General features: G+C 34.2%; 1 protein-coding gene across 2 annotated transcripts in view; it reads right to left on the reverse strand.

Annotated features, from left to right (window-relative positions):
- Nucleotides 1-7,960: 7,960 nt before the first annotated feature.
- Nucleotides 7,961-17,034, reverse strand: part of LOC106870833 (uncharacterized) — a 49,127-nt gene continuing 40,053 nt past the window's right edge. For both annotated transcript variants that reach the window (XM_089359956.1, XM_089359958.1), the window contains 2 exons: nt 13,232-13,381; nt 7,961-8,539 (listed from right to left, as the gene is read on the reverse strand). In XM_089359956.1, the coding sequence (XP_089216082.1) occupies nt 13,238-13,381 (144 nt within the window). In that variant the 3' untranslated portion in view covers nt 7,961-8,539; nt 13,232-13,237. The remainder of the gene's footprint in view (nt 8,540-13,231; nt 13,382-17,034) is intronic.

A 17,034-nucleotide genomic window follows, 5' to 3' on the forward strand; every position in this document is an offset into this window, starting at 1 on the left:
ATGTGGCAGCCCTATACAAGGACGATGTTACTGTGTTTTAGTCCCAGGAAAACATATTTTCCAGTTGGCTACCGACACACGGTTTGTACCCATATAGTATATCCAAGGGAGGTCATCGCTGCCATCTCTAGCCTTATGTGATACTCAGACCAAGGTTCCTGAGTAGTTCCTCAGTGCGAGACAATCACCGACCAAAACCTTGTGAATGTATTTGACTGACAGAAACTGAAAGAAGCTCGTCGTACGTGTGTGTGTGTGTGTGTATATATATATATATATATATATATATATATATATATATATACATCACACATATTTGTTGGTATGTCTGTGTTCCCCCCCCCCCCCCACCGCCAATCCTTAAACATTTTGTTATAAATGCTAAATCCAGTGTAAAGAAATTAGTATATACTTCTGAAGGACCAGAGGTCCTAATTTTTATTTACAACCTGCTTCCTTTACTTTCTTGCCTGTATATATATATATATATATATATATATATATATATATATATATATATATATATATATATATATATATATATATATATATATATATATATATATATATATATATATATATATACATATATATATATATATATATATATATATATAGTTCGTGCTAGTCATGAGGTCAAACATCCCCGAAAGTTTCAGCCGAATCCATCCAGCGGTTCTTGAGATATCTTGTCCATGGACAAACTATAACGGTGGATTACTCATTTATAACGGGTTTTGACTTAGAAGAGATAATAAACATAATTATTTCTTAAGTAGGAAACTATAGTGATAAATCTGTCACTTATAACTTAATTATAAGTATTTATCACCATACATAAATCTTAACTCAGGCTGAGTAAACGCTGTGGTGAATTATACACCCCAAGACACTGAACGTGCATGTATGTTGAAGTTAACAAAACTAACTCTTTCTCACCGCTATAATAACAGTTTCATAGTTGCAGAAATAAATTTCATCAACAGGTTGAAGAAAATGAAGAAAAAGAAATTTATTTATTAAATTTATTTATTAAATTAGTTTACGTACATTTAATATTTACAGTACATTTTTATGAGTCAAAAGAAGACTGTCGTAGAGAGCTACGACATAAAATTTATATTAATTAATTCTTTCATTACTAAGCTACAAGAGATTTAAATAAGAATTTAAAATAACCTTGTTGAATTAGATAAAAGACATGGCATGGCAACAGCAAATATCTCAAGAGAGTGAGTGTCGTGGAATCGAGTGACAACCAACGAATACAGATTAATTTCCCCCAAATCAGGGTTTTTATAACTGTTCATACCTGAATTCTAAGAACCGTATTTCGTGAAAGATTTCTCTTTGACGAAAGTTAGAATTCAAATATGGGCAGTAATTTTAACCAATGGGAAACTAATAATTATACCTATTCGGCCAACATGACCATGACGTCATATCACCGCCGATAAATATTTATTATGATTACTACAAAACAAACAAACACGACTGGAAACAATACCTTCGTCTTCGCTAAGGTGGCGTTAATAATATATAGATTTTAAGCGTAATTAATCTGTGACACAAAATTAATAAAATGTTCATTGGTTTAGGTTTAAAAACACTTTGTTAACTGAGTTATCTGAGTTTCAATTAATATTGGAGTTAAAATTAGTATAAAATTTATGACTTAAGGTCTAAAATTACACTAAGCTATCTAAAATTATTCTTGAAGTTAAAATTAATAAAATATTTAGGAGTTCAGGTTTAAAATCACACCATGTTATCTATAATTGTTAATAAAATAACTTTCAAGCAACGTTTATTTTAAGAACTATATCTAAAACCGTAAGGGCCCACCGCTTATTAGATAGGGTGTTGCACTCACGATCGCGAGATCTTTGGTTCAGTTCCTGAACCAGGTGATGTGTTGTGTTCTTGAGCAAAACACTTCATTTCACGTTGCTCTGCGATCATTTCGACAACTGAGAGAGAGTGAGCTGATGTACAATAGAAACATAATTTTTTTCCTGAGACACTTCGCACAACCTTCGCGGTTTCCTTTAATCTAATTTTCCCAATTTTTCTCCATATATCTGCATTAATTATCGTGATATCACTTCCCGTATCAAATTGTAACTTGATATTCACATTATTCATTTTTATCGACACAAATTTTCTTTTCTGAGCATCGCTTAGAATGTTTTTGTTTGACCCGTTTTTTTGTTTCGCTTTTGAGCTTTTATGCCCGATTTTCCACAATCAAAACATTTACGATTATTAAAAGGACAATTACTTTTAAAATGTAAACCTTCGCAACCATAGCATGGATTTGGCCTAGACGTTCGTTTTTCTTTTTTCTTATCCGTTTCAGGACGACACGCATGCATCTAAGAGCAATCTTTTTCTTCAATTTTATCCGCGTCATGCCTTAAATCTATAATCCTTTGGCATTCTTCAGCCACTGCCTATAGTGTTAATTTTTGGCCTTATTCTAATTTTGTTAATATACGAGAACATATATCAGCATCTTTTCTTGTTGTTAACCCTTGAACAAAAATTAGACATTTGAACAAATCTGGGGTTAATTCATTTAATCTGAATTTTTCATACTCTCTATTAACGACTCCAGCATAGATGACGAGGCCCGCGTCATCTTTTTTAATTAAATTTTTAATATTGCCAACGAGTACTGAACAGGGAACTTCTTTCACTGAAAATTCTCGATAACAAATTAACTGTTTCATCGAAGCAAATCTCATCTGGTTTCTTCGGCAGAATTACTGTATTTTTTGTGTTCGGCAGGGGATAACTTACTTAAAAGTAATCACACCTTCTCGTCATTCCAATTTTTACATTCTTCTTTGAAGATTTCTTCGTATCTTCTAAAATATGAAGAAAAAGTAGTTCCTTCTTCTGGGTTACAAATAAATTCTCCGATTAAATTTGCTACGCTCTCTGACGAGAATGAACCTGAAGTATCTTCAGACTTCTTCAACATTACTTCCAGTAGCTGTTGGTATTGTTGTTGTTGCTGTTGTAGTTGTTTTAACTGCTGTTGTTGCTGTTGCAACTGCACCATGTGAGCCAACAAATGTTCCATGCCAAATATTTTTTTCTTTGGTTTCGTACCAAAAGAAAAATTTAAACGTCCCATGCAAGTTTCGAATATCTCGTGGCCACTTTTATATCCTACCACAGGTTGGTGTAGATAAATTATGCAGCGGAGGTTTAATCAATGTGTTCACACGACGTACTTCGCAAGACTACCAAAACGCTCTCTATTTTATTTTATGGCCATAAAGGCCTTACACAGAGGGGACAGCACATGGTGGGGACACCCCCCCCCAAAAAAAACAAAACAAATGAAATGAATGCAATTATACAATGAAAGATGAAATGAAGTCGCTCGGCCTCACCTCCCAGCGACTTCATTGAACCCGTAGCAACACCATATACATTTTCCTTTGTAACAGCCAATTTGATGTATCATTTGAACACAATTATTTACACAATAGTTAATATCTTTTTCCAAAATGTCTATATTATATTTTTTTAATGTCCACGTATCTTATATTTTTCGTGTCTAGTATTTAGACCGCCACTCACAGTCACAGTTTTCTATATACCTATGCACCTTCCACAGGTTCTCCAGGTCCGTCAGCACACAATAATCGTTCTCGGGCAGACCACTTACACCTATTATATCAGCCTTGACTATTCTGTCCCACGAATTTACTTCGTTATCCAGTTCCTCATAATACGAATTTTTCCTTACAGGGCAGGGGTGGGTAGTTTTGAGGCTCCTGTGTGTTTGACATAGTTTTTTGTCAGACTGGGCATGGGAAGGGTTACTGTCTGTATACAGTGGTTGGGGTAGAGTGGGTGTGGGTGAGGGCCGGGTGGGTGTGGGTTGGGGGTAATCTTTTACCTTGTGTGTCTTTTTCCTCTTCTTCTTGCTCTTTTTCTCCACCATTTCCCAACTGGTGTTTGATTCTTCCTCCTTCTCGACACTGGTGCCTGTCTTCTTCTTTGGTTCCACCTCACTTATTTCTACCTTCACAGGCAGTGCAACACCAATCACTTGTTTCTCCTGTCTCTCCTTGTTCTTTTCTAGTGGTGGAGGTCACTCCGCTCGAATTGTGTAATCTTCTCTTCCACTCTGACCTTTAAAGTCAACTCTCCCACTGTGATACTTTCGACCATTGTTTCCAAGTCCTCCTCCATGACCTGTACCACTATTTCAAAGATTTGTCCTTTACAGTGCCTGTGTGGCGTTCTGGTGACCTGCAGGACCACCACCTTCTCTTCCATGCCCAGCAGTATGGTAGCCACCAGCCAGGCTACATTCACTTCTGGTGGTATGTCTTCCACCCGCACCCTGGAAGTACGTCTCCCAAGGTACATGGGTAGAAGCACCACCTCGTCTGTCTTCAGCGGTATGGTCGAGTATAGTCTGGTAGTTGCTATCTCCCTAAACTGCACCTCCACCGTTCCACACTTTCAACCCCTGGCAAGGTATGTTATCTCAGTTATGTTAGTTTTTGTGACGATTTCCATTTGTTGTGTTTTTTTACCTTATATATATATATATATATATATATATATATATATATATATATATATATATATATACATACGAAGAGAGACCCAAAAGAAACCGGAATTTTGCAATATTTTATTCACTTAGTTTTACATGTTTACACTTCTATCGCCTTCAAATTATTCTCCATTTGAAGCAATGCATCGGTTCAAGTCCATTTTTCACTATTCAAAACAGTGCTGCAACACTTGCGAAGTAATACTTTTTAATGCGACCGTCGTTTTTTTTCTTCACTTCTTCCACATCCGCAAATTCCCTAGCACCAGATTTCGTCATCAGTGATAACCTTTGAAAAATGTTCCGGGTCAACTTCGAGCTGTTCTCTTAGTTCACGACACGCATTCAGCCGTGACTGCTTCTGATCTTACGTGAGCAAGCTGCAAGTCTTTTCGTTCGCAATTCCTCGCTCAAAATTCGTTGGCAAGCGCTCCAGGACACACCAGTCATATCAACAAGTTCGTCAATTGTTTGGTGACGGTCCTCCAATATCAGTTCATGAATTTTCATGATGATTTCATTCGTTCAGAAGGTCGACGGTCGCCCTGAATGAGGGTGGTCCTCAAGCGAGAAGTGACCATTCCTAAAGCGTAAAAACCACCCGTAAATTTGTGTTTTGCTTATGGCAGCGGCCTTGTAAGTTGTTTGAAGCATGACAACTGTTTCGGTCGCTGTTTTCCTCAGCAAAATTTCGCGGAAGCACGCTGTTCCTTCGTTTCAGCCATCGCAAAAATCGACGAAAAATAAAGACGCACCACCACGTAGCAGTATGATGCCTGAGGGTCACATCAAGTGACTTCTAGTGGCGGAAGCCTGTACTACAACGGGTTTATCCCACAGAGAACGTTTCTAGTTACTTTTAGCTACTCCCTCGTATAAATAATATATAATTTAATATATATAGACATACACACACACACACACACACACACATTAACTGTGAATCGTTTTGATTCGTCTGTAACTATTTTAACTTTCTTCTTCCTTCTTTCCTACACTGCTCCTCTGCGTACCTCCATCTCCCACTCTCTACAGCCCCATTTCCTTACCATGCCTAACCTTCATTCCTTCCTCAAGCATCTTCACTCGTTTCTTACTCTCCCTTTCCAACTTTCCTCTTCAATGCCAGAAACCCCCCTTACACCTATCCATGTAAAGACATGTGCCTTTCTCCGGACTATCTGCCCCTTCCTTCTTTTTCTCTTCTCTGAACTTTTTCTTTATCCAACGAAGAGCCATGCTCAAAACGTCATTTTGACTCTTTTTTTTCCATCTAAAACTTTCACTAATATATTCACTGTGTACGTCCAATTAATTTTTCCTGATATTTTGTGTTCACCCACACACACACACACACACACACACACACACACACACACCCACACACACAAAACACACATTTGGTGGAATTTCGGAATAGCTCACCTGCGTAAGTTGGATTTTCTTTGTTTTGACGAAGATTTTTCAAATATTTTTTTTATCACGCATTTCAAAATGATGAGAGGAATCCTTTTATGAGAAAAAAGTTTTGAAGTCCATTAAAATCTATGATTTTGGAACACCGTTCCTTCCCTGCTCTCATGACAGCAATCACCATTACAATTCTTTCACCACTTGTTTTTCAACGCAAAATGAAACGTAATCTTTTTCAAACTTTTCCCATTCTACGCAAAGAAATAAGTGAATTTAAAAACAATAGTCGAGCCATATTTACTCGATACTTATGAATTTTTGATGTGTGTGTGTGTGAATATATTTTCCATGTCTAATTTCGAAATGACTTTCACCATTGGAATTCCTATATCTAAATTGTTTTTCAATTGCTTAAATAAAGAAGTGGGCGCTGTTTCCAAAGTTCATTTTTCCTGCTCATGAAATAGATGTTATCGTATTCAGGCACTGCGTAATAACAGAGGTATCTTCAAGGACGCTTATAAAATCAAAACTACCACAGTTATCGAAAACTTTGAAACATTTTATTGCAGAAATGTAGCCACTATGATGTGAAGCAGGTATGAGGAGTGTGTCATTTCCGGGTCTGTCAGTAAAGACGGAAATCAAACATCGTATGTAGATGTCTTGCAGTGAAGAATAACTGAACAACAATTTATCGATTGAGAAACGAAGAAAATGTAGGCAGAATTCTATTTGACTTGTTGATTGGGATTTTTTTAAACACGGAATCAAGCAAAACCAAGGTAAGTTTTAATAAATTCTTGTTATTATCTTTAATTATTTGTGCAGTATGTTTATTATATCATCTCAAACGATGTACTACGGTTGTAGCGATGTGAGGAAACAACTGTAGTGATTTGAAATAAAGAATGTCGTTCAATCCATTTTCTCTTACCCTCTCTCTTTCTTTCTTTCTTTCTCTCTCTCTCTCTCTCTCTCTCTCTCTCTCTCTATATATATATATATATATATATATATATATATATATATATATATATAAAATATATATAGTTTTAGGGAAAATAACCAATTTTCAAGAACTCATCGATGAAAATCCACTATCACATATAGAAAAATTAATAATTAAAAGCACAATAAATGAGTATAATATAAAGTAAAGTAAATATCATAAGATAAATATAATAAAAAGATTACACGTGTTTCATAACCAATTTTCAAATAGAAAAGAAATTTAAATCGATTAAAATCAATTGAAATTATCGAAAATAAGTTCTATTCAAAAATATAGCTACTCGTCAGATCGTAATTAGAACAATAATTAGATATATATCTCAACCAACAATAAGTACCAAATGAATTAATATGAAATACTTATTATATAAAGATAGAAAAATTATTTAAAAAATATCATAATATCAATTGAAAATTCCATGGCCGGATAACTGAAGAAATGTTGGCGTGGGTACCCACCCCGGCATTCGAAACTCGGAGTTTTGTCATGGCTACCGAATAAGTGTCACATATTTTTACACACACACACACACACACACACACACACACACACACACACACACACACACACACACATATATATATATCCTACCTCAGTTCATCTAATTGTATATATATATCGTTACTTTTCATAAAAAGCCTTTTCCTTTTGATTTCCAATGTGCATTTTCTCTTATTTTTCTGCTTACTTTCCCCTTACATTTCCACGTATAGTTTCTATTTTGTTTTTTTAACATATTTCTATTTTATATATATGTATGGCATAAAAAAAATTCTCCACAGAAGACAAAAGATGGACATGCTTAGAAACGATTATTTCCCCTTGAGCAGCAAATCTCTTTCGTTCTCTGTCTCTGCCACAGTATGTACAGCTTCCTATAAGACAATAACGAAGATTAAGGAAAAATGGGGGGATGGGGCGGAGAAATTACAACAGAAAACGATGCGTAAAACACAGAATCAAAATCAAAATTTATTCACTTACATGTGTGTACATGAGTGCATTACGTATCAATGCATATATGTATGATTGCATATATATGTATATATGTGTGGAGGTGGGTATGAATGTCTGTGTTTGTCTGTGTATGTGTTTGTACGTGTGTGTATGTTTTTACGCATTTTGTAAACACACATGCACACTCTTATTCAGTCTGTTAATACACGAATATATAAATAAAAGATCTTGCGTATGCGTATGTATGAATATATATATATATATATGTATATATGTATGTATATATATATGTATATATATATATATATACATGTATATATATGCATATATATATATATATATATATATATATATATATATATATATATATATAATATATATATATATATATATATATATATATATATATATATATATATATATATATATATATATGTATATATATATATATATTTATATGTACACGGCTTCGTTCTTCCATTGCTTCGTCTGCCTGCTTCTGTCACCTCCTTGCACCACTTCCTGAGTCATTCTGTTCAGTTTCCACTTCTTGAGACTCTCAAAATGATCTGCAGTACATGGAAGGTTTGGGTTTATATCATTTCAAATTAGAAACGTAATGCACGCGCACGCCAGCACACACGCATACAAACACACGCACGCGTACACACACTCTGTAAATATAGATAATGCATAGATACACACACACACACACACACACACACACACACACACACACACACACACACACATACACATATATATATATGTATAATATTAGGGATAAAATCCAAAATTACAGGTAAAAACTCAATTAAAATCAATTTATTAAAAATTAAAATTAAATTAAGTTTCACAGTATAAAATATATATAAATATATAGTTTTAGTGAAAGAGAACCAATATGTGACAGTGGATTTTCATCAATGAGTTCATGAACCTTGGTTCTTTTCCCTAATATAATAATAATAATAATAATAATAATATTAGGGACAAAATCCAAAATTACAGGTAAAAAACTCAATTAAAATCAATTTATAAAAAATTAATATTAAATTGAGCCTTATAGATAAAGTATATATAAAATATATAGTTTTAGGGAAAATAACCAATTTTCAAGAACTCATCGATGAAAATCCACTATCACATATAGAAAAATTAATAATTAAAAGCACAATAAATGAGTATAATATAAAGTAAAGTAAATATCATAAGATAAATATAATAAAAATAATAAAAAGATTACACGTGTTTCATAACCAATTTTCAAATAGAAAAGAAATTTAAATCGATTAAAATCAATTGAAATTATCGAAAATAAATTCTATTCAAAAATATAACTACTCGTCAGATCGTGAGTAGAACAATAATTAGATATATATCTCAACCAACAATAAGTACCAAATGAATTAATATGAAATACTTATTATATAAAGATAGAAAAATTATTAAAAAAATATCATAATATCAAAATAATAACCATTCAATAATCATCCCTTCATCCATTATAATAACATGTATATTATATACAAGAAACATCTTACATAAATTAACATTGTTTTAAATTATCATTGTTTTAAATACAAGTTGAACGAAGTTTAAGTTTAAAATAATAATGAAGATAAAATTAGTACATATTTAACCGGTGTAATAGTTAAAGCTATACTATTTAAAGCTAAAGACGTTTATTTAATTATAATTAAAGATCAATTGAATAATAGAAAAATACAAGATTATTTATTTCTACAAACGTAATAATAAAAAATATGAATGAAAATTGGTTATGAAACACGTGTAATCTTTTTATTATATTTATCTTATGATATTTACTTTACTTTATATTATACTCATTTATTGTGCTTTTAATTATTAATTTTTCTATATGTGATAGTGGATTTTCATCGATGAGTTCTTGAAAATTGGTTATTTTCCCTAAAACTATATATATATATATATATATATATATATATATATATATATATATATATATATAATTGCAGCGTGGAAGGTGTTTATAAGCCATTTAAAATAACACACAAAATCCGTTAGATTCACTTCAACATTTAAATTTAATTTGTCAAAATATTTTCGTCGCTTTGAGACCGCGACCTGTTCATTGACAAAATTCTGATGCAGCACAGAGTTTTGTCAGTGAACAGGTCGCGGTCTCAAAGCGACGAAAATATTTCGACAAATTAAATTTAAATGTTGAAGTGAATCTAACGGATTTTGTGTGTTATTTTAAATGGCTTATAAACACCTTCCACGCTGCAATTGTTTTCGTTCCAGCACACGATCTCAGATCAGGTCATTTTCTATGCAAGTGCATCTCCGTAATATATATATATATATATATATATATATACACACACACACAGATATATATATATATACATTTTATATATATATATATATATATATATATATATATATATATATATATATATATATATATATATATATATATATATATATATATATATATATATATATATATATATATATATATATATATATATATATATATATATATATATATATATATATATATATATATATATATATATATATATATATATATATATATATATATATATATATATATATATATATATTTATATGTAGGCGCGTGGCTTAGTGGTTAGGGCATTCGGCTCACGATGATCGTAAGGTCGTGAGTTCAATCCTCAGTATCGTGTTGTGTTCTTGAGCAAGACACTTTATTTCACGTAGCTCTAGTCCATTCAGCTGGCAAAAACGAGTAGCACCTGTATTTCAACAGGCGAGCCTTGTCACGCTGTGTCACGCTGAATCTCCCCGAAAACTACGTTAAGGGTACATGTGTCTGTGGAGTGCTCAGCCACTTACACGTTAATTTCACAAGCAAGCTGTTCCGTTGATCGTATCAGTTGGGGCCCTCACCGTCGTAACCGACGGAGTGTTGCTCCTTTTTTTATATAATTATATGCATATATATTGGTATTCACATATATATAAGTATGCACACACACACACACACACACACACACACACACACACACACACAAAAACACACTCACACACATATATGCATAATATATAGGCATGTATATGTACGTATATATATATATATATGTATATACAAGGTTGGCCAAAAGTCACTCGACAGGAAATAGAAATTCCATGAATACTTAAAATTCAATCTTATTTATTCATTTGGAAAAAATAGTGTCGCTCAAGAAGGACTTCAGTTCGAACAAGTTTCATGATGTTTCATATTCAGATGCTTTTATTAAATTCATTGAGTTGTTAAAGATAAATATTGGAATTAAATGATTTTGATTTACTGTCAGGTAATTTTTGACCAGCCCTGTATATATGTAAATCGAAGTATACAGTGTTATAAGTCCATTGGAGAGAAACTTACCAATTTGTTTCGCGCCGGATATTAAATAATTAGATGATTATCTAAGAAACACGCTCATCAGAAGTGACAAGAATGGAAAGATGACGACCAATACCGGGTGTAATCGACTTATATTACTGTGTATGTTGATTTATGTACCACACGAGTGTCTATTTTTATCGTTTTGGATTCTTAAACGACTCTCTCTCTCTCCCTCTCTCCCTCTCTCTACACACACACATGTATATGCAAACCATACGAATATACATACCTAAATGCGCGACGAATCAAAGGTACGCTCTCGCTACTCAAGAAGAGGAGATAGCTACTAGATACGTGATCAGTAAGAGGAACTTTGTAAGAGGAACATTACACCAGTGTAATGAATAGTGATTTCAAATTCTGGCACAAAGACAGCAATTTTGGGAGAGGGGATAAGTCGATTACATCAACCCCCAGTACTCAACTGGTACTTATTTTATCGACCTAGAAAGGATGAAAGGCAAGGTCGACTTCGGCAGAACTCAGAACGTAAAGTCGGACGAAATGTCACTCAGCATTTTGCCCCGTGTGCTAACGATTCTGTCTCCTCGCCGCATTCAATGTGATTAATATTTTTTTCTGTTCTAGGCACAAGGCCCGACATTTTGGGGAATGGGGCCAGTCGATTGGATCGACCCCAGTACGCAACTGGGTACTTAATTTATCGACACCGAAATGATGAAAGGTAAAGTTGACTTCGGCGGAATTTGAACTCAGAACGTAAAGAAAGAAGAAATACCGCTAAACATTTCGCCCGGCGTGCTAACGATTCTGCCAGTTCGCCGCCCTCAGCGTGATTAATATTACCAACGCCATAAGCATGAGGCATAAAATTGCTATCAAATCTATTTACAATGCTCTCTGTAGAGAGAGGATTGTCCTGACAGTCATACATCATACAGAAAGGCACGCTAGAACCAGAATGTATTCTCCTCTTTAAAAGTTAGGAATATTATTGAAACATTCCAACATAAAAAAACCCCCAAAAACAATCGGGTGCAAACAGAACACATCTGGTATTGTATTATGGCGGGACAGGGAACAAATATTGTTAAGTACTGTTGCAGAGGTAAAGCTCCCGTTAAAAATGAAGGTGAACATTTCATCCCAACCCTGTCATACCGTGTCCTGCTATAGTTGTTGTTGTTGGCACTCCGTCGCTTAGGACGTCGAGGGTTCCAGTTGATCCGATCAACGGAACAACCTGCTCGTGAAATTAACGTGCAAGTGGTTGAGCACTCCACAGAATGATTCTGTAAAAGTAATATATATATATCCATCCGTACACAAATAAACATGCATCCATCTATCCTTCCCTCCAACTGTTCATTCATCTGTAGACGTGTGTGTGTCTGCGTATATATATACACACATATATATATATAAATATATATATAAATATATATATATGTATATATATGTATATATATATGTATATGCATATAAGGGTATATATATATATGGATATATACATGTATACGTATATATGGATATATATATATATATATATACGTAATATATATATATTTATATATTTATACACCATCAAACAAATTCAAATACCTCTTCACACAGTAAACACACTGACTTTCGGTATAATTTATTAACTCGTCCAGCTTATATACATACTGGTGCATGCACGGGCAGACACGCACACGTACGCACTTACTGATACATACACACACGCGCACACACACACACACACACACACACACACACACACACACACACACACACACACACACACACACACACGCACACACACACACTTACATATACATAAAGCAGTAACCGAAGCACAATATTAAAATTGAAATTTAGAGGGTGCTATTACTTCATCTTATTGAAAGTAGTTTTGACGGTACAGACGGTTAGACACGACATCAACACTGCAGTCATTGTTGTTGAGGAGTTGCAGGAAATCGTGCGCGGACGTGGATGCATGTGGACAAACACCGTTGGCACATTGCATCATTTTCTTACCCTGAAAGTAGAATAGTATACATAAGAATATTTAAAACATGTGATAATAATCCTTCTGTACGAAGGGGTGCTGAAAAATTCTTAGCCTTGGGTAAAAGAAAATACAGTAGGATCAGTTAATTATGATTTTATTGCACATATTCCCCTCTCAGTTTCACATTGCAACGGTCCTTCAGTTTTTCTAAGTCCTGTAAAAGAACTCGGAAGGTTGGGCTGCCAGCCAGGCCCTTTGCGACACCATTAAAGCTAGGACCTTTTCACCCCCACCCCCTCGTAATAGGCATAGATTTCGGAAGAGGGAGCTAATCGATTACATCGAACTCAAAACTTAAACTGGAACTTATTTTATCGACTCCGAAAGTATAAAAGGCAAAGTCAACCTCGGCGGAATTTGAACTCATAACGTATAGCAAAATTAAATGTCGCTAAGCATTTTGGCCAGTGTGCTAAAGAATCTGTCAGCTTAACACTGTTACGCATGTAACTAAAATTATTTCTAATATAGATACACAGCCTGAAACTTTGTGTGTGTGTGTGTGTGTGGGTGGGTGGGGGCTAATTGATTACATCGGCCCCGGTACTTAACTGGTACTTTATTTTATGGATTCTGAAAGAATGAAAGACTATGTCACTTTAGCGGAATTTGAGCTCAGAACGTAAAGAAAGACGAAATTCCATTAAGAATTTAGTCCGGCGTGCTAACGATTTTGTCAATTCGCTGCTTTAAATATGTAATAGTAATGATTTCTGATTTGGCTTAAAGACCTGCAATTTTGACAGGAAGTGTATTTAGGGAATACATTGATCCAATACTTAACTGGCACATTTTATCGATTCCAAAGGATGAAAGGCAAAGGTAAAGTGACTTCGATGGGATTCGAGCTCAGAGCATAACGTGGCGGAACAAATTCGGCAAAACATTTTTTCCGACGTGTTAACGAGTCTCCCAGCTTGTGCGATAAAAGCAACAACAATAATAATTTCATACACACACACACACACACACACACACACACACACACACACACACACACACACACACACACACACACACACACACACACACACACATATATATATATATATATATATATATATATATATATATATATATATATATATACATATATATATATATATATATATATATATACATGTATATATATATATATATATATATATATACATATATATATATATATATATATATATATATATATATATATATATATATATATATAGATAGATAGAGAGAGAGAGAGAGAGAGAGAGAGAGAGAGAGAGAGAGAGGAGGGGAGAGAGAGCAAATGAGAGAGACTGTGTATTTTGTATGTACAGGTCGATGTACATCTGCCACTGTTAAGTTTGAAGTACCACGTGGATTACCGTTGCTTCCAGTAAAGTGGTTGGGTAACTACTTTATTTAACAGTATTATAAAATTCAGAGCTAATGTTGGAGAAATTACGTTAAGCACAAGTTTATGTTATTAGTTCTTATGTACACTTCCCTATTATGGCATCTTAGAATTCAGCGTTGGATGTTCCAAGAGAATTTGGATGCTTAACCCAAAGAGATCACCAGAGAACTCTTTATTGCATTAAGTTGCAGAAAACTAATGTCTGGCGTTGTATAGATGGCGAGGCATTTTTATAAGTGATTTGAGAAGGAAATAGAAAAAAGAGGGTTTTAGGAACAAGAGACAGGAAGAGTAAAAGAGAGACAAAGAAGACAAATAGAGAACGAAGAGAGATTTAAAAGAGAAAAATGAAGAGAGATAGAAATAGAGGAAAACAGTAGAAAAAGGGAAAATGAAATATAAAGGAAAGAAAAGTAAGTTGGACAACCATAACGGATGGACAAAAATCTAAAGTTATAAAATATGTAACAACGCGATCTCTGTAACTTAACCCCAAAAGATAGTTTCCTGATGATCCGTTCTGGTTAAGCACCCAAATGCACTTGGAACATCTAATGCAGAGTTCCAAGCAACCATAATGGTGAAAGGTACGTAGGAACTAATAATATAAACTTGTGTTCATCGTAATCTCTATCTTGCTCAAACACACACACACACACACACACACACACACACACACACACATGCACATACACATGTCGTAGTTGCAATAACCTTATGCATAGGCATTGCTGACATTTTACATGGGTGATAGTCAATGATGGTCGTCCTCTGTCACAAATGGACAATCATCACACACACACACACTTACACACACACACACACACACACACGCACACGCACGCACACACACACACACACACAAACACACACACACACATACACATGTATATGCACATACAGTAATACAGATGGGTTGAGGTTCACTACAGCTGTTTCAAACGTGTTCTTTATTGATGAAAAAAATGTTACATCATGCAAAAATAAATAAATAAATAAACCGTTTTCTTCAGGCGAATTAAAAGTGAAACTTAACACTTAGGATTCTTCACGTAACTAGAACTTAATGCAAACTGTCCCCCCCCCCCATCAAGGTTATATGTTTATTCATGAATGTAGGTAGTATGAAGCTTAACTAGATTAGAGTAAAGGTATAATAAAAATCACAAAAGGAGGTGGAAGGTTACTGCGTTCTACCTTAGGAGAGCAGTGTTTCACATTGTGAAACACAGCTAATCTCAACTTGAAAGTGTTTTGCGTAGGATGTGTGCAGTGCCCAATAGTGCAATTTTCTGTATGTTATATATATTTGTAAGTCCTGGTGTTTTTGTTATGTATTTGTCTGAATATTTTTTTTTATTATACCTAAGGCACCTACTATGATAGGAATTGTTTCTGTTTTTAGATTCCACATTCGGGTTACCTCTATTTCCAGGTCTTTGTATTTTGAAAGTTTCTCCATTTCTTTTAGGGAAACGTTGTCATCTGCTGGTATTGATACATCAATTAGAAAGCATTTTCTTTCTTCCTTCATGATCTCTGACAACTATATCTGGTCTATTTGCCTTAATTTCTCTATCTGTGTGTATTGGTATATCCCAGAGTATGGTTGCTTTCTCGTTTTCTGTGACCTTTTCTGGCGTGTGTTTATACCATCTTTTTTCTGTTGTTATTCCATAGTATTGGCATAGCTTCCAGTGTATATAGGTCCCAGCTCTGTCGTGTCTGTGAATATATTCCTTCTTAGCCAGGACTGGGCAGCCAGAGATAATATGATTTATTGTTTCTTGTCCATCTCCACATATTCTACAGTTACTTGTTATATTTCTTTTCATTATGTGTTTTTGGTAATTTCTGGTGGGGAGGCTCTGGTCTTGTGCAGCAATTAAAAATCCTTCAGTCTTTGCTTTGAGTCCTGAGCTTCTCAACCATTGCTCGGATTTTTTCTGTCTATTTCTTTTGCATTTAGTTTAGCCCAGTATTTACCATGTAGGGGCTTTTCTTGCCATCGTTTTATCATGGTCCGTTGCTGTTCTAGTTTTAGTTTGGATTTCATTTGTTTTATAGCTTTTGTTGTTTCTTCTTCTTCTTCTTCTTCTTCTTCTTCTTCTTCTTCGTATTTGTTAGGTAGATTGATTTCTTGTTTGTATTTGTCAGCTTCCTTAAATACTGAAAACAGTTTTTTGTTTTGCTCGTGTTTTGTGGCTATTTGTATTAGTTTTCCTTGCTTCTGGAG

The sequence above is a fragment of the Octopus bimaculoides genome, chromosome 11 (assembly GCF_046866305.1).
Source record: "Octopus bimaculoides isolate indiv1 chromosome 11, ASM4686630v1, whole genome shotgun sequence".
NCBI lineage: Eukaryota > Metazoa > Mollusca > Cephalopoda > Octopoda > Octopodidae > Octopus > Octopus bimaculoides.